General features: G+C 40.2%; 1 protein-coding gene across 2 annotated transcripts in view; it reads right to left on the reverse strand.

The window, feature by feature from the left end:
• Positions 1-18,581, reverse strand: part of LOC146805833 (glutamate carboxypeptidase 2-like) — a 428,404-nt gene that overhangs the window by 125,781 nt on the left and 284,042 nt on the right. For both annotated transcript variants that reach the window (XM_085623137.1, XM_085623138.1), the window contains exons 13-14: positions 18,165-18,232; positions 2,961-3,052 (exon numbers count right to left, since the gene is read on the reverse strand). In XM_085623137.1, coding sequence (XP_085479263.1) covers positions 2,961-3,052; positions 18,165-18,232 — 160 coding nt within the window. The remainder of the gene's footprint in view (positions 1-2,960; positions 3,053-18,164; positions 18,233-18,581) is intronic.

An 18,581-nucleotide genomic window follows, 5' to 3' on the forward strand; every position in this document is an offset into this window, starting at 1 on the left:
ATCTCTCACTGTAATATTACAAGTGTTCTACTTCTTACAGCAAGTCTTTTGAGGGAGGGGGGGTGATAGAACTGACAGAAAGGACTGAAGAATAATAGCTTATGTTCACAGCAGGGGTTATAATAGGAGTATGCTGGATTGTGCGTAGAGTGGAATGAATAGAAGTTGATAAGGTGCACAAGGGTGGCATGTCTTTAATGACTCAAGATTCCACTGGTGTTCTTTCAAATCAAAGATGACACCAGAAGGCTTCAATGGGGTAAGTTGTACATGGACATGGGCAGTGTGGTAGAAATACTCAGAAATCAATACATAGTCAATGTTATGTGACAACCTAAGCAATCTCAAGGCATGGATACTTTCTCATGAGTGCTGTAACAGGCAGCAATGCCCATTTGACGCCCCACTTCTCTTGCCAGTCACAAGGGTTTGCACTGTGTGAATTGTAATTTTCAATACTAATTGAGAAATGCAGAGCACCTTTTTGAACTGCAAATATTGTATCTTCATGCACGTAGGAAGTGCCATAGTGTATCAGTTGCTTAACGTAGCCCAATAGGACTAGTTGATGAAGGTGTCTATTACCTGAGGACATCTTTTGCTCTAGGGAGGCTGTATTTGTTATCATGTGAAATTAGAGCAACATTCTCACTTTTGAGCCATTTCCTTAATATTACTTTGCGAGAAGGGCCTGGAAAGTATGACAGAATCAGTCCAAACTCCCAGTCTTCCCATGATATTCCTGGTTCCAACACAGTCCACCGCATAGGAAGCTTCTGTCTTGCAAAGTCTTACTGTCACTATTACATGGGGCACTCCTTCTTATTGGTCAGCACATGTCCAAACAATTGCCAGAAATGAACATTTTCCAGTCTTTACCACTTCCTCCTAATATGATTGGTTATGGACTTGTTTCCAGAGACTAGTCTGTTTATCTTGAATTATCTGAAATCTCTCAATAAATAGAGAGCCCTTTCAGGGCACACTTTGCTCTGATAGTAGTGTTCCAGCCCCTTGACTCATGAAGATTTAGGAACAAATGCCTCATCTCCACTGAAATGCACATCATTGATCTCTAGCAAGCTTAAGTAAAAATAACCTTTTTGGCATTATGTAATTTCAGACTTCTACAGCCACATGCTCTGTTGCTATAATCAGACTAGTCTTATTCCCTTCCCTTTGATGTTGGCATGCTAGTGAAGACCATCAGTGGTGTCAAACTTCCTTCACGGTAAAAAAAAAGTCAGCCCCAACGTTCTGGATATAGGGTAAGTAAAATAATCATCATGACCGCGTAGCTATGAACAGTATCTCCACTTGAGTCATAGTAAGTATTATATCCTGTGGATACTGCTAATTATCAGGCATATGGTCACAATTTTGTTTCAAGTCTGAGTCCAGCTTCCACTGGTACACTGAAGAACACTCAACAATAAGCTACTTCAGTGGCTGGCTTAGTCTTTTGCAGCATGGATGGTATACTAGTATTTGGGCTGAGCAGTCACACTGCTGGAGATGCCACTGCTTTTAAGACATAAGGGCTAAATATTACAGGATCCTCTTTTCCATCAGGAGCCTTTCTCTGTGATTGAATGTTTCTCTTGTAAGCTGCCTTATGTTAACCATCAAGTCTTCAATAAAGAAGAATGGTTGGCACCAAATCAGACAGGATTTAACAGGAATAGGATATGCTAGATTCTTCCTTTACGCACAATTTGCTTCTGTAGCATGTTACCCTTATACCAGCACAGCAGTTTAGCCTAAATTCCAAAATAGAGTCTGCCCAGTCCAGCTTTTGAAGAGATGTGTCCCCTACCCAAACACAAAACACTTCCATCTCAGATGCCAGTTCAAGATCGTATCATTCATGCTGATGTGGCTAGGGGGAAGTCCCACGGTGGTGAGGAGTTAGAGAACCACAGGAATTACTCTGCCCACAAAGTTGCTATTCATTTGGCACCACAGAGGAACAGAAGAAGTTTAACAATTCCTAAAAGGGACCAATGGAGACGCAATATGCTTCTTTGGCAATGGTGCAAAGGAGTGTTGGAGCAAACTGGTTAGTCTACATGGACCCATGACTTTGACATATATGAAGCATTGAGAAGAATTGTGGAGGTCATCTGCAGCATCCTCTACTTGTTCCTCTCTACAAAGAGTCCATAATCCAAAACCAGCCCGGCAGGCATAATCGTCAATGATTACTTTTTTCAACCTTTCCTATTAATGCATGTGCTAATATATGCTCTGACCTTTTTGGGCCAAAACATAGAGACACACAAAAGCCTTTCACATTCAGAATGAGCTTAGAAATGCACCCTTCTCATGGTTCAAGGATGATAGAGGAGATATGCATGCAGATGTGTGTTTACAAAATATAAATGCATATTAAAATCATATTGTGATCACTAAGAAAATAGGGCCACTAGTCCAGACGTTTGTGTCCATATTTGAGCTGTCTGTTTCAACCAAGCAACTACAGGGATGGTGTGCCAAGTGCCTCTACTGGGTTGCGTCCCTAACACTTTCATTTTAAATAAGGGATTCTGACGTTATTCACATTGTTATGAAAGGTATATTTCAATGCACATTTATATGATGGGTATTTCCTTAGTGTACATTTATTCTGAGTTTTTTTCCTAAAACTGTAATGTTGTGGGACATGTTACTGGTTGGTGTTTCATAGATTTTGAATTAGAGGACTCCTGACATCATGCTTTTTAAAAGGGCTCTCTTGTAAATCTCTTGCTGTGATCAACTATTCAAATACAACACAACAGACAGAGGTAGCTAAGGCCATGAAAGTACCATTTGTACAGACCCAGCAGATATAAGAATCAGAGTATTTTCATTATGAAGCAGACTGTGAGGTACTCAATTTTATTGATTACATCTTTTGGAAAACATCTAAAAAATTAGCATCTTCCACATCTCAAGAAAAACACACATGCCACTCTTACCGGGGAGCATTTATATGTTCAGTCCAGTTGTCTTTCTGGTGCCAGCTCTCATAGAGAGATTTACCTTCAAAAGTATCATCAGGACTAGGAATCTGAAATGATATGAAAATACATTGTATTAATAACACACGTAACAGTACAGTACAGTATTACTACTACTAGAGAGGCATTCTCTCACCAAGATCCTTAGTGCTCTTTTCAGAATGTAACCCTATATCACCTGCATGCATTAGTCACGTTATTAGATTCTGAATCATGAATTTTATTAGCTCTTTACCACTTGAAAGTGTCCATTGAAAGATTTTCTACAGCCTTCAACCACTTTTATCATCATGAAGACAGTAAGAGAACTAGAGATTGATTTGATAGTTCAGGCTATCTCAAACATCCTATGTTATTTCCTCATTTGGGTAAAACTGTGTCAAAAATAGCCTAGCTTCATGATAGTTCACATCCAACTAATTTCTGCATTTCTATTCAAAACGTGCAAAACTTCCTAACATCCATGCCATGTTGCAGCAGGAGCTTGAGCTAAAGAAGTCACTTAGAGGTCCTTGAATACTTGTGTTTCAGTCAAGAACTGGAACCCGTCTGGGAGACTGGAATCATGGAGGCTTTGACAGATACAACTGGTCTCTAGAGAGGTATGGCTGAACTTTAAACAAAGTGACTACTGACAGCTTCAGGGGAAAAAGTAGGAGAGTGCCACATCTGCCACTCTAGAAAACATGTCTGCACATTTTGTAAAAGCTGCAGAACCTGTAGCAAAAGGAGATAGGGCAAACAGTTGCAACACAATCAGGTGGCTATCCATAAAAGGCAACTCCTTGGTCCCAACTGAGTGAGGAGGAAGTGGAAAAAAGACACCCACAAACCCAAAAGCATTATTACTGTGTTTTATACCCTCACTGCTTTAGAGCATCTGGCATACAGTTAACCAATTAGGCTGCCAGCAGTTAAAAACACAGTTCATGAGAATCAGCATCATGAAGTGGACATCAGGGAATGGACCAAATATCTCTGTTAGTATATGAAAATGATGGATAACTACAGACCTTACCTTTTTGGCTATTTCTTTATCTTTATCAGCAGACCACACCCTGGTGCTAGAAAGTTATTGTGAGATCCTTGAGGGGTAACTAAGAGGATAGTGAGGACAAACAGAGGTCTGAGAAAGAGAAAGACCAAAATCCACCCAGCATTCTGAAAAGCATGTCTCTTTCATCCAAGAAGAAATAGAATGGGAGAAGAAAGTCAATGCTTTAGGAGCAGTCAAGTGGCCACCTGATGTCCTACAAACATTTGACAATGGTTGTCACAATTATATGTGTTTATCACAAGTCCCAAACAAAATCCTTGATTACTACGTGAAAATGGGCAATCATGTCTAAACAGAACTTCGTTTTAGGATGCTGTGTAGTATCTGTTTTGCAAACAATGCGTTGTAATAGCAATTTCTGCAGTGATTTAATTTTTCTACTTTACTGTACCTGTCAAATAAATTTTCACAAATGCATTTTAATATACACAGTTTTGTCACCCTACCTTTATTTTCTGATTGATTAGGGCGTACACAAATGTGTTCTATAGAATAAAAATGTCCACAAGAAAATAGTACAAAGGTTTATACTCATTCAAAAAGTACTTTTTTTCTTTCTGAGGATAGGTTTCATGTGATATGTACATTTTCTAAAGAGCACACACCCATTTCAAATTTATAATATTCACAAGTGTCTAGTAATTCACCTAAATAATTGCAGGTATCAAAACAGTTAATGACTTCTAGATCATTTATTTAAACTAGGGAATGTATTTATTCACTTTTAAACCATCTAATTATTTTTGTGAGGAAATTAACAAACCTCAAGTAGTCACCATGACTTGAATTTAGAAATATAATTAAACTTTCAGTAGCATAATGTTTGATTTATCTTTTGGATTAAGTTTATTACCCTTAGAGGCTTGTATTTATGCATTTTAGCTTTATAAATGTTGAGTAACCAACAAGCCCAGCACAAACTAAAAATGTACTATGCAGGTAATCTTTTGCATTGCAATGACTGAACTCAAATTCAACTGTATTTTGTATGGGCTGGTAAAAACTCGACCCAATATACAATGTTTACTGTAAGCATAATATTCAACTTTTAATCTTGTTGATGCTGTAACTAGGAATCAGACATGTTGATGCTGTATCAAGGAACCAGACACATTCCAAGTATGGAAACCTGGTCTTTAGATGCCGACACCCGTCTGAAAGTAAAGTGTCATTGTTGTTTTTTGCTAATAGGAATACCTTTCAGGTTCAGCTGTATCTGTTTCGCAGAGCTTATACCATCAATACAGTACACACGGGCATGGGGGTAATTCACGATCCCTCAGCCGCTGGTTGCTCTAGGTATTACTCCCTTTTTTGATCAGCTGACATTACAGCCATTAGTTGTTGTAACTTCCATGCATGATGTATGGGGATTTTTTGCTTTACTGTATCAGTTGGTGAGCACTGCAAGCATCTATTTCTGGAGATATCTCCATGTCTCCCTGGATACAAACTCTCAAGAGAACTATTATGTGCGATGAAGACAACAATAGCGCATCCTGCACTGGGATCAGAAATACCACCATTGTCCAACTCAAGTAGGAGGTGGATGAACAAATCCTGTAGTACTATCTTTGGTCAGCTCCAATGTAGAAAGCCACTTGGACAGTACTGACATTGCATCACCCCTAGTTAGCCTGGAGAGTCCAATAGTCTGACGTTGGTTACCAAAAGTGAGGCTGATTGGGGTAGAGGCAAGAACACCTGCATTCTACAGACCTGGAGGTTCAAGATATGTGAACATGCCCAGAACTGGGAAATAAGGAAAATGATTAGAGGCACAAAGGGTAGCTCACTTAGGTGCCCAGTGTTGCCCAGGCTGTACTGACATCACTTACTGCTATTGTGGTTTTAAAGCACAAATGTAGTGGCAGAGACATAAGAATCTGAAACCTGGACATGATTAGGGAGACGAGTGCAGAGAAAAGATCACCCTTGTTGTACAGAGCGGAAGGGCAATGCAGGTGAGTGCACAGAGGACTAATGAGTGGCATAATATATCAGCAATATAGGACTGAAGCAAGTTAACAACTCCAGAGAAAATGGTAATGTGATGGGTCAGGGGGCAGGGAAAAATAAGGTGATGTTTGTCAGCACACCATATGATACCAAACTCAACTCAACAGGGAAGTTGTGTATCAAGACTCCCTGAGTGCTTATAGGACCTCAGCTTCTTCTGGCAAAGGGATAAGGCAGAGGGAGCAGGCCAAGTGAAGGAGGAGACCCTTCATGCTTGTAACTGTAACAGCTTATAAATAGACATCTCAACAATTCCTTTCCTTTAGACTGGCCGTGCACCAGTTTCCACCTTTCACCGTCTTTCTCATGTTGTAGAGATTTCTGTTAATATAGGCTGGCATTGCATGGTTGAGGATGAGTGCTGTTGTGCATCCCAAATACACTAGACAAGTAGACTGTTGTTAGCACAGCAGGGGACTATTGTGTCATAAATCAGCCTTTGGCTTGCTACCTCATGTGTCTGACATTTAGCAATTTACTTCGAAATACTCGTATCCCGCTTTGAATTTATTGCAATGCTGCATCTTTCTAGGGATTGGCGTTTTTTTTTATTCACTCACATTTTTGATCAGAAGGTATGTTATATTATTTAAAGTCGCATGTTATCTACCACGGCTAAATGTAACTTTGTACCGGACCACTATTGCAATTATTTTTTGAGTTTCTTACTTACTGTTAGCAGCTAATAGTGGCTGGTGTATTGAATGTGGTCTGCCTACAATTCTAGTTGTGAGTTTGTGTATCTGTGAACTAAGTCTGTAAAATTAGAGGAGACCCTGACTTAGTGGTGTTGGGCTGGGTTGGGTTGTGACTGAAAAGTGTGTGTTTATCTTGGTTGCAGCGTGAGCATGATATACATACGCTCGGGGGGCATGACTAGCGTCCAAGGAGCATGGCGGCATCTCCGTGACGCTACTGGTGCCGGCGGAGGAGACGATGGATTCACGACGTTTCGCCCTTGTGAAGAACGGCGAAAATGTCAGCGCGGCCGTCGGAACTCAAGCAGTAACGGCTGAAGTGCTTTTCATCGTGGAAGCGACCCGCTTTCTGGTTCGAATTCCTTCTTCTCCCTGTTATAACACGGCGCCCGCCATTTTAATAATGCTCACGACCTGAGGAGATTGTCTTTCCCTCGGTCACTTAATTTTTGATTTGTAGCGCTCCTAAACTGACTCGCATTGCAATGCAAATGGCTGGCGACTGATTTATTTTGCTGAGGATTGCGCACATTGTTTTACCGCCTCTCACTTCAAGCAGCCACCAGAGACTTTCCTCAGTGTTGCCAGCGGCCATCTTGCGCCCTCCATGCCCTCCAGTGCAGTGCTTTACTTGGAATCTAGTATGCCTTGACCTATGTCAAGGGGACGCTGTTTTAAGCAATTAACAAAAGCTTTGAACAGGCTTTATTATTGGTGGCAATGTTCGTTTTTTTCCTGCCTTTTTGCTGTGATATTTACTGTTATGCAGAGCACCACTCTGAGATAACTAATGTTTTTCTTATGCATCAGTTGGTATTATGGAGTCTCTTTTTGTGTGAATTAGCACTTTTTTTCTTCATACACTGCTACAGACAACTTCTCTGCATTTCATGGTCCTTTCTTGTGTTTTTCTGTTCAGGATTATTTTTATAGGTTATTATCACGCAGTGTCTCATTATTATTCTCAGCCTTGAAGTTTATGACGTTTGTTCTTGCTAATGCCAAAAGCTTCACCTGCCTAATACGTGTTTGTTGTGCCACTATTCCTTCGTGACCGATATGGGCAGATTAAAGACGGTAAGATCATTGGTGGTTCCCGCAAATCGCTCATTTACTTCTCGCCCACACCTCTATGCTCATCATACCAAAATGGAAGAATCTCTGACCGCCTCTCCTAAAAATGCTTCTACTTCATCTTCCACAGCCATCAAAGTATCAACCAAACGGTTGAAAAAAGATCCTCCTTCTCCACCAAAGCAGCCAACGTCAGTCTCAATGGATCTCCTTCTAGAAGAAATACGCGCACTTCACCCTTTTGTGGAAGAGACAAACTCCAAGATCCAAATTTTGACAGATACCTGGGCAAAAATGGAGGAGAGAATTACTGCGGTTGAACATTGTGTGGATTCCCTAGGCTCAGCTTGCGCTCAGGTAGCAGTCCTCCAATCTCAAGTTGTATCTTGTCAGAAGCAGATTGAAAACCTTGAAAATAGAAACAGAAGGAACAACCTTCGCATATACGGTCTGCCAGAAAGTTCAGAAGGTTCTGACCCTATAGCTTTTTTCAAATCATTCTTACCAAAGGTGCTCAATCTGCCAGAAACCACTGTCTTGAACATTCAACATGCTCATAGGCTAGGTCCTCTCCATTCCTCACCATCTGCCTCACGTGAACCAAGAGGGGTCATACTTTATTTTCTCAAATACACTGATCTTCTCAAGGTACTGGCTGCAGTTCGATCCTTGAAGCGGATTTTATCATCAGGAAATCAACTTTTTTTCTCGCAAGACTATGCAAAGACTACAGCTGACAGAAGAAAGGAATTTCTGGCCATGAGACCAGCTTTACGTTCTATCGGTGCACGATTTGGCTTATTTCATCCATGCCTGTTGAAGGTTACTTTCAACAACAATACCGTCACCTATGAAGACCCGATCAAACTCAAAAGTTTCCTGAACTCACACTGCCCGGAAAAGATGGATACTTCTAATCTACGTCCCCGATGACTCTTTTTGCATTATAATTTCTAGTCATAGCCTCATATTCTAATTTGTTGAGTTTCTTACGGAATTCATAGGTTATATACTAGTTTAGACATTGCTTTGTTCTACTTATTGTAACTCTTTGTTTAATTGTGTAGGTTTATATTTATAATGCTAAAATTAAATGCCTGTACTTTAACAATGTTTGTAACTGCGCCAACCAATCTTTTCTCCCCTTACAGGTTCTTCTCTGTTTTGTCTATATCCCCTTGTCTGTGATCGCTCTTCCTGAAGTCTTCCCCGTCTCACCTCGTGGAGTCCGGACGTCTCATCGTTCCATGTGGCCTCCTTCCCCCGCTCACCCTCTTTATGTTTTGGACTCAAAATAGGTACAGTTTTTTCCTTCTCTCTCTTTTCATTACTTTTTTTAACAGCAACTTCTTTCTTTTCCATTCTTTCTCTGTCTTTATTCTTTCTCACTCCCTTTCCTTGTGTACTATTCTTTCATTTTTCTCTTTCTTATGTATTACTCCTTCATGTATGTTTCCTTCTATCCCTCTTTGTTTATATGTCCTACCCTTTACACTTCTTTCAATTGCTTTTCACCTTCAATATCTTCGTACCTAATATAAGGTTTTTTCCAATTTTTCACAAGTACTATTGTTCACAGTGTACAAAGTTTTATTGGTTCACTTATGTTTCTATTACTTCTATTTCACACATGTTTTTGAATATTGTCACATGGAATGTCAGAGGCTTGAATTCCCCCATTAAACGACAGTCTTATCCCACCTACCCAAACTGGATGCTAACATTGCGTTACTACAAGAATCACATCTCACTGAAAGCAAATCACTAAAACTCAAAAGAAATTGGGTTGGTGAAGTCTTTTTCTCACCAGGAGATGGTAAAAGGAATGGGGTTATAACTCTCTGTCACAAAGCATTGAATGCCAAGCTTGTCTCTCAGAAATCCGATAGAGGGTAGATGGGTTTTCACTAACCTCTTGTTAGGAAAGTCCTCTTTGTCCTTGCTTAATATTTACGCCCCTACTAATGGTGACACTATGTTCTGGTCATATATTTCTCAGTTATTGCTCAAGTACCCATCAGAAAACTTAATTCTCACAGGCGATTGCAATCAAGTGATGGATCCGTTTATTGATAGAAATTCCAAATCCCCCTATAACCCAAACACGTCGCATAAAGCTTTAATACAAACTATTAAACAGAGAAATGTATTGGACTCATGGCGCCTTTGTAACCCATTCACAAGAGAATACTCCTTTTTCTCCCCTCCACACCAAACACAATCTCGAATTGACCACATTTTTATTTCAGGAAACATCTCCCAATCCTTACGTTCTGCTGACATAGGCCCTATTTTCATTTCGGAGCATGCACTTGTCTCGATTCAACAGGAGCTTCTGAACCAATCCACATCACCAAAAAAATGGCGCTTTAAGAATTCCTTACTCCTCAACCCTAATTTTAATTTGTCTTTTGTCTCTTTCTCTCAAGAGTTTTTTCCATTAATTTAACGAATAATGTCTCCTTTCATACAGTATGGGATGCCTTTAAGGCCACTGCCCGAGATTTCATCATTAGATTTATGTAAAATAAACGTAAAGCTTCTCGCATACTACATACCACACTTCTTGTTAAGATTAAAAAACTTGAACATTCCTTCAGACCTCCAAATCGAAGGAGTCCCGTAAAGATCTCATCAATGCAAAGATCGCCTTTAATGAATCTACTACTGATCAGGACTCCTTATACTTACTAAAATCCTCAGCAAAGTACTATGGCGGCCAAAACAAATCAGGCAAACTTCTAGCCAACTACCTAAAGATTAAACAACATAAGCTCCATATTGATTCCATTATAGATGACAACCAATCACCGAAACTTAAAGACCCTGAAATACTCCAAGAATTCTTACACTTCTATAAATCCCTCTACACACCAGAAAACACACCCTCAGATACAGACCTTTCCCAATATTTTTCTACAATTCAAAAGCACATTAATCCCCAATTGGATTTAGCACCTTTGGAAACTGACCTTTACGCAAACAGAATTGTTGAATGCTTTAAAAACCCTTAACAAAGACAAGGCCCCTGGCCCTGACAGCTTCACAGTGGTATTTTATTTACACTTCGCTCATATACTACTCCCACACTTACACACTAATTTCCTCCTTCATCACCTCTCGTAAGTCCACTGGCTCTTTTTCCGAAGCCTTGATCTGTCTTATACCGAAGGCTGATAAAGACCTACGCTTCTGTAAGAATTATAGACCTATATCCTTAGTCAACATAGATTATAAAATCTTCTCGAAAGCTTTAGCCCTAAGATTAGAACCACATCTTCCCCTGCTGCTTGGCAAGGAACAATCAGGTTTTATCAAGGGTCGCAACATCACTGACAACACACGCTTATTCTTTGACATTTTATCCAAATCATCACACTATCCAGATTCTTTAGCAACAATCGAATTAGATGCGGAAAAAGCCTTTGACAGAGTATACTGACCATTCATGTTCCACGCTCTCAAATGGTTCAGGTTTGGATCAAGAATCATTTCTTTAATTGCCCTACTTTACTCTGAACCCACAGCTGCAATATCCACTAACGGTCTCACTTCCCCTTACTTCAACCTTAAACGAGGTGTTCGTCAAGGCTGCCCATTATCACCTTTTCTCTTTAATTTGGCCTTATAACCCTTCTTGTCAAGAATTCGCCAAAATCACTTAATCACCGGTTTTATCTCGGACCCTCAGCAAATAAAATTAGCAGCATACGCTGACGACAATTTAGTTTTTCTTTCCCAACCACAATCTTCACTCAGAGCTTTCTTAGGAGAGGTGGAAGCCTACGGATTGGTGTCTAGCTATAAGTTGAACAGAGGAAAGTGTGAGATACGACCCTTAACTAAATACACCTTCAAAGATGATTTTAAGATCTCTAACTTCACTTGGAACTCTAAACATATAAAATATCTTGGCATTTGGTTCTCTCCCTCTATAAAGACATCCGTCTCTCTAAATATAGACAAATGTTCTGCCAAACTTAAAACACTAACTGCAAGATGGCATCCCCTTCATCTCTCTTGGTGGGGTCGCCTAGACACAATTAAAATGATGCTGACCCCTATGCTGACCCCTATAGTTTTGTATGCCTTTTGTAATGTACCACTATCCATTCCATCCAAATGTTTTCATTTTTTTTCCATTTTAATTTCCTTTTTATGAAATGCTAAAAAAAAAATCAAAAATGGCGTTACAGAAATTAACGAGACCAAAATCTGAAGGCAGTGTCAACTTCCCCAATTATCACAAAGCCTTCCAGTTAAGACAACTATCAAATTGGATTACTAACTAGTCTGAGAATAAGCCTCTCTGGGTGGATCTTGAGCTCTCATTCTTAACTCCCTTCTCATTTCAAGAATATTTCTCCTTTACCCGCAAACCACAAAAACTCTCTACTCCCATAATTAAGCAATCATGTAAATTACTATCCATTGCACCCCATTTAGCTAAACATGACTCAGAAACTTTTCTTAACTCCACAATTTGGCATAATAAACAAATCCTTCTTAACAGGAAACCTATATACTGGAAGGTTTGGAGAAACAAAGGTCTGCTCTGGGTTCATCAATTTTTTGATCAAGGCTCACCCATTCAATCTACACTATTACAAACTCTTTATCATCTGCCTCTTTCCTTTAAACCTAAGTTTTTGACCTTGCAGAACAGAATAATCAATGCATACGCTAAACTCAAAACTTCACCTTCCCAACCCCTCTTACCATGGCACAATCTCTTGTTCATAAACCCCAAAGCTTTCACTATCTATTCCCGTTTAATGGCCCCTCCTGAAAATCAGGAAAAAACCAAAGTGGAACTCTCATGGGAAACTCAGAAAATCCTCCAGAGCGGCCAGCACAACACAAACACTTTTCTTTATTTATAACCGATTGTTTCTTACCCCCGCCTACCTAAATAAGATACATAGCACAACTCCCATACCTGTTGGACATGCTCCCAGGATAACGCTGATCTCAAACACATACTATTCACATACATTGTACATATGTTTTTACATTTTGGGAACAGGTTTGGTGCCAAATTAATACTATTTTTCACGCCACAGCTCCCCTCTCGCTTACAAACATTTTCTTAGGCAGCTTAGAGCCGGACTGGAAAAAAGGACAATCCCAGCTAATACTCATTGATTTGTTACTAGCTGTTGCTTTTCAACAAATATCAATGAATTGGAAAGATGCCTCTAAATTGTCTTATTTAGCTTGGTGGTACGCTGTGTGTCACAATCATCGCTTAGATACAGCCCTCGTTCATCCTATCTCTCTTGCTACAAAACGATTACACCTTTGGTGCCCCCTCACACAATTTCTAAATCATGCCGTGAAGAACACTTCTTCACTTGCTCCCTCATTGCAAGAAGTTACCAAGCCTCCTTGACTTCCTATTGTTTGTATATAACCCTGCTTAAATTATCATTCCCCAAAATATCTTCTCAACTGTGTACTTTTGACATGTATTGTTATTTGCGATTCTTGTGAACCTTTGACTGTATTCATATCATTTTCTAGATTATCTTTTTATTACTTCAGCGGTTATTGTATATTATTATCATTCTTTATTATTCTTTCTTGTACTTATGCATGGTAAATGATGGTTTATATGATATACATACGCTCAGTGTTTTTGTGTGTGTATCCTAACCTTAGTAATGGCTGTGTGTTCACATGCTGGATGCAGTACTAGTAGCTTGTGCCATGGCTGAAGGAGGTGAAAGAGAGAGGAAGAGAGAGAGAACGAGAGAGAGAGAGAGAATGAGAGAGAGAGAATGAGAGAGAGAAAGAGAGAAAGAGAGAGAGAGAGAGAGAGAGAGAGAGAGAGAGAGAGAGAGAGAGAGAGAGAGAGAGAGAGAAAAACAGTCTTTCAAGTGGAGAAACCTTTTGGCTTTTCAATAAAATCAGGATACATCTGTCCGACATTAATTATAGGGGGCGGCTGGAGGCTCTATCTTGTTTGTTTACATACCTTTTTAGGTCTCACTTAGAGACAGCTTTACCTGTCTGGCAAGACCTTTTGTCACCGCACATCACTCTAAACACACAGACACATACAGGTAGAAACAGGCTGTTTGACAGCCTCTTTCACCCATTGGCTACCTTGGTTCAGCTGGCTTTGACCATTACCTGAAGAGGTTGTCCTTTTACTTTGGTATCAACCTAAAGTCATGATGAGGATATGAGCTACTTGAAAAGCGGCTCACACAATATTGCATCTATTGATTTTCTTTTTACATTTTTATGATGGGCCCACCACCTACAATCAATTCTAGCTGGCCTCAAATCAATCAATTCTAGCTGCCCCATCTCCACTGTGACTCCCACTCCTGTGCTTCCTACCTGCCTTCATCTCAATTTTAAAAAAAGATTCAAGGCCTGCTAGCTGTAAAGTGCTCATTGTCCACTCAGTTGATTTCTAAGTGTTCCTATATGTTTTTTTTTTTTACTTTACCATTTGGACATGGTATTAACAATAAAGCACAATAACTCGAGAAGCCTAAAGTCCAGCTAGTGTTTAATGTATGATAGCAGGCATGAAATAAAACCTTAAAAGACAATTGTTGTTTCAACTAACCATTTGGTGTTGCAGCGAGCGCAATTTAATTAGTTTTGTTTATTTATTTCTTTACCTAACTTCGATCGGCCGTATGCCGGAGTTGACTACCCCCTACCCTGCCCCACCGCCCCGCAGCACTCCCTCCACGAGCCACTACTGGTGCATTGCACTGCGCAACAAAGACACAACCATTGGCAAGACATCTCCTTGTAGCAACTTGTCACCACTGAAAAAATATATGACAATTTAAACTCTTTTGATATGCTAGTATGGACATTTTGCTCACTCCTTCACCCGCCCATCCACTCATCCATCACTAACTTACCCATCCATGCACATATTCATTTAACCATTTTTCAAAACATTGTCTCATTATTCATTCACCAATTCACACTTTGAAATTGCTTGGTGAAGACAGAAGCCAACCCTGTCACCCCCTACAAAAAGTATTGGGTAGCACTATTCTACTGCTTCCTATACTCCCTGCCTCATTTAGTTTTTATGCTTCCCATAAATGGTCATAAGTGAACAACCATAGCTAAACCATATTTTTTTGGGCACATTTGACCAAGCTTCCTACCATAACTTTGACTTATGTTCGGTTTCCGTATATTAATTACACAAAGATGTGCCTTGCAGTAGAAAGATCAGACACAGTCTAAATAAAAAGAGGAAAAGTATCCCAGAACATGGAGGGGAGGTTAGTCAAAAATGCCTTTCTCCAATATGTGATCTCCTGAAGGCAGGTACAATAAAAATGGTTGCCAATGGCTAGAGGACTATCCAACTCTGACAGTACTGGGAGATTCTACTCTTTATGAACGGAGGAAAGGAGTCAAAGAGGCGTCTGTGCACGATGCACACAGGCTTATACATAGTGCATGGATGAACAGTTAACAAAGCAATTTCAAATAGAGGTTGCCCGAATAATAAAAAGAAAATTGGTGATAAAGGAAGGCTGTCAACATTTTAATGGCTTGAAGTCTCGCAAGTCGGTATTTAGGAAGACCAAAACTCAATGAGCTGGACTAATCCACCCAGTGCCTACTGTAGCTTCTACCACAAGAACTGTGCCACAATAATCAAGAGGTGCCATAGTGACATTAATGTAAAATATTAAACCCAAGTTGCAGATAGATTTAGAAGCAGTGAGACCTGTGGCCATTTCAGGGGCCAATAATTCTTGAGGGGATCATGAATGCAATTTCAAGGCTATCCTTCTTTCCCTCATTACGTTTTCTGCACTGACAAGACAGACATTCACTCACTGAGAATTCGTAAACACTATTGCAATTGAGTCTGAGTAGCAGACTCACCCAACTGGTTGACAAACTGCGCTCTGTTGGCATACATACAGAAACCAAATACTTCTCAGTGGCTCAGTCTGACCAGAGGCTCAACCTGTACATCAAACAAATATGGGACACCCCATATATGCTGCACGCCCAACTGAAGGCAGCACAAATTAAAGGAGAGTGGTGGCAGCGTAACAGTCTGGGAGCAGCCACTCGAAAAGACCACATCTATTCCAATGGCAAGCCCGTCACTCAATTGATCTGCGATGGGTGAAAAGGATGGGATGGTTGACGGTGTTGAACACTGCTGGTAAGTCCAAGAGTCTCAAAGTGGCGATATTGTTGCCATCAACCAAATCTCTCAGTTTGACAAGGACAGCCAAGAGGACTAACTGGGTATAGTGACTAGGACAAAAACCAGTTTGCTGACCTTTGGGCACACACTGGCCATCTGCCCAATTGACTTTAAGGCATAGATGGATGATAACTGGCCATCCAGGTCACAACCAAGCAGAGATTATTATGTTCATCACTTGTGGCCGGCTGACAAATCAGCAGGTTTTAGATCCAGGAGGTTGACGTGTACCTCAACCACCAAAAATAATGAAAATCTCGAACGGAAAGATTTTGGGTTGGTCACGGAGGATTTATTTTCAACGAAACATAGGTAAGGTTAATTTAAAAAAACATCTTTTCACATCTCTCTCATATTCGTAAAACAACACACTCGCTTTTTTCTATTGCTTCTATGACATCTCTTCCATATTCATAGAATGACAAACCTGCATTCTTCTATCGCTTCTACCATTACTTGTAGGTAGGCTAGTTAACTTCAGACTGCATTTTGCCAAATCACTCTTTCTGGACATTCCTAAATATCTCTTGCGCAAGCTTCACATCCCTCAGACTGCAGGAATTAGCCTTAAACCTAAATTATGAAGAACAGGGCACTATATATGCAGCCAGATGAGATCTTCACTGAACTATGAAAGAGGATTAAGTTATGTGTGACAGCCTGCTTCATTAAATTTAGATGGCTATCTCTACCTGAATATCAATGGTATGAATCATTTCTAATTTTAGAGTAGCTCTTTAAAACATCTCTTGTCTTATGTCTGCCATGGAGGCTGTGGCCATTAAGGCAACAGCACCTAAAGACGAATGCACTACAGGGTGTGCTATATAAGTGTCATCATGATCATTATACGTAGACAGCTGCATACAGGCGCGCAACACCCATTGAGACCGCTTCCCGGACACACACACAGCCGCACCCGAGCACTTCACAGGTCTTTAAAAGACCATTTGCATGTTAATGAGGCCTCGTTGTTGTTTCACCCCTTCTAAGAGCCCCTGCAGCTCCACTCTGCCCATTACTTAAAGATTCAGCCCCCCCCGAAATCAGCTCCACTCTGCCTATTACTTAAAGATTCACCCCCCCCCCCCCGAAATCAGCTCCACTCTGCCTATTGCTTAAAGATTCAGCCCCCCCCGAAATATTTTCTTAGCCCCCCCCCCACCCCCTCCGAAATTTGGTTCTATTTGCGACTCTGGTTGCATACATGTAAATGTACCTGGTGTATGTTTACGCATGTAAATAGGACACAAAGGTACATTTGCACTTTTAAATGTTTTTGTTCTTCCCCAAAGAAAATATGTAGCCACATGGAAAAATCGTTTCCCTATGAGGCTTGAGGGGACTGCTGTCCTATTTCCATCATGGATAGGGATTTACTCCTGCCCCTACTACGGTTAAATACTGAGAAAGTCGACCCTGCCCCAGAGATCCCACAAGTTGTCCCTGGGAGCAAATTTTTTCCCCCCAAAATTACACCACAATGGTATAAAGTTATGCCTGAAGAAATCCGTTTATGAGTGCATGTTCAGGGATTGTGAATACCAATATTGAGTTTGCACTCGTAAAACTAAAGTGCAGAATATCTTTGTGGTTGGTTGTAAAAACGAATAAAGTGTGATGATGTAGCCGGTTGGAGCCCTACAGACCTGGGTTACAAAAGCTAGAAGCAAATTCACATTTTGACATTTGGATACTCCACATACCCCCTAGCAGCAAGTTAGGCCTTTTGCGGCTTTTAACAGCACTCAAATGCAGCTTGCTACATTCATTTAAAAAAAGCACCAGTCCTGATCCTAGAGCTTTTTTTAGCAATAAGTAATAATCAGTGCCGCAAACCAGTGTATAAATAGTAAAGGAGGAGTTATTTAGGTATCATTACGTCCTCAAAGTATAGTCTTCTGCATGAAAACTTTATGGAGTCTAAACTACAATTCGGCTCTGCCCTATATGAGTTGAAAGATGATATTTCCATAACTGCTTAATAGCTCATGTGATAAATTGCAACATCCACATACGTTGTATGATCAGGCATTATGCCATTATAGCCAGTAAATGATTTCTCATAAAAATAAAGCATGCATGTGTAAAATACGTACCTCTTTTGTTATGTTATAGACTAGACTGTACAATGATGGTGTGCAGTCAATTCTCAGAGTATAGTTCCCTAGAAGAGAGAAAAGAGAGTATTTCAGGTATCATTTGTTTGAGGGAAGCATCAGGCAGGCTTACTAACGCCACAAATATGATATGAACATGCATAAAGAAAATATGAAAGCTATTCCCTCACCAGGGAGAGTGTTATTTTAGATGGTCAAGACTGGCATCGCTGGCTACAAGTCACCTATTGGAGCAAGATCTCAAACTATGAATAACAGGTCAGACAAATTCAAATGGTTTGAAGCAATCTTTGCTTTCCATGGATCTCGAAGTGACATTCAAGAGCATGCATTGTTACTATGGAACTGTTTCACACCTAACCCAAGCCTTAGGCCACCTCTGTGGGTGCAACCACT

This window comes from Triturus cristatus, chromosome 8 (assembly GCF_964204655.1).
Source record: "Triturus cristatus chromosome 8, aTriCri1.1, whole genome shotgun sequence".
NCBI lineage: Eukaryota > Metazoa > Chordata > Amphibia > Caudata > Salamandridae > Triturus > Triturus cristatus.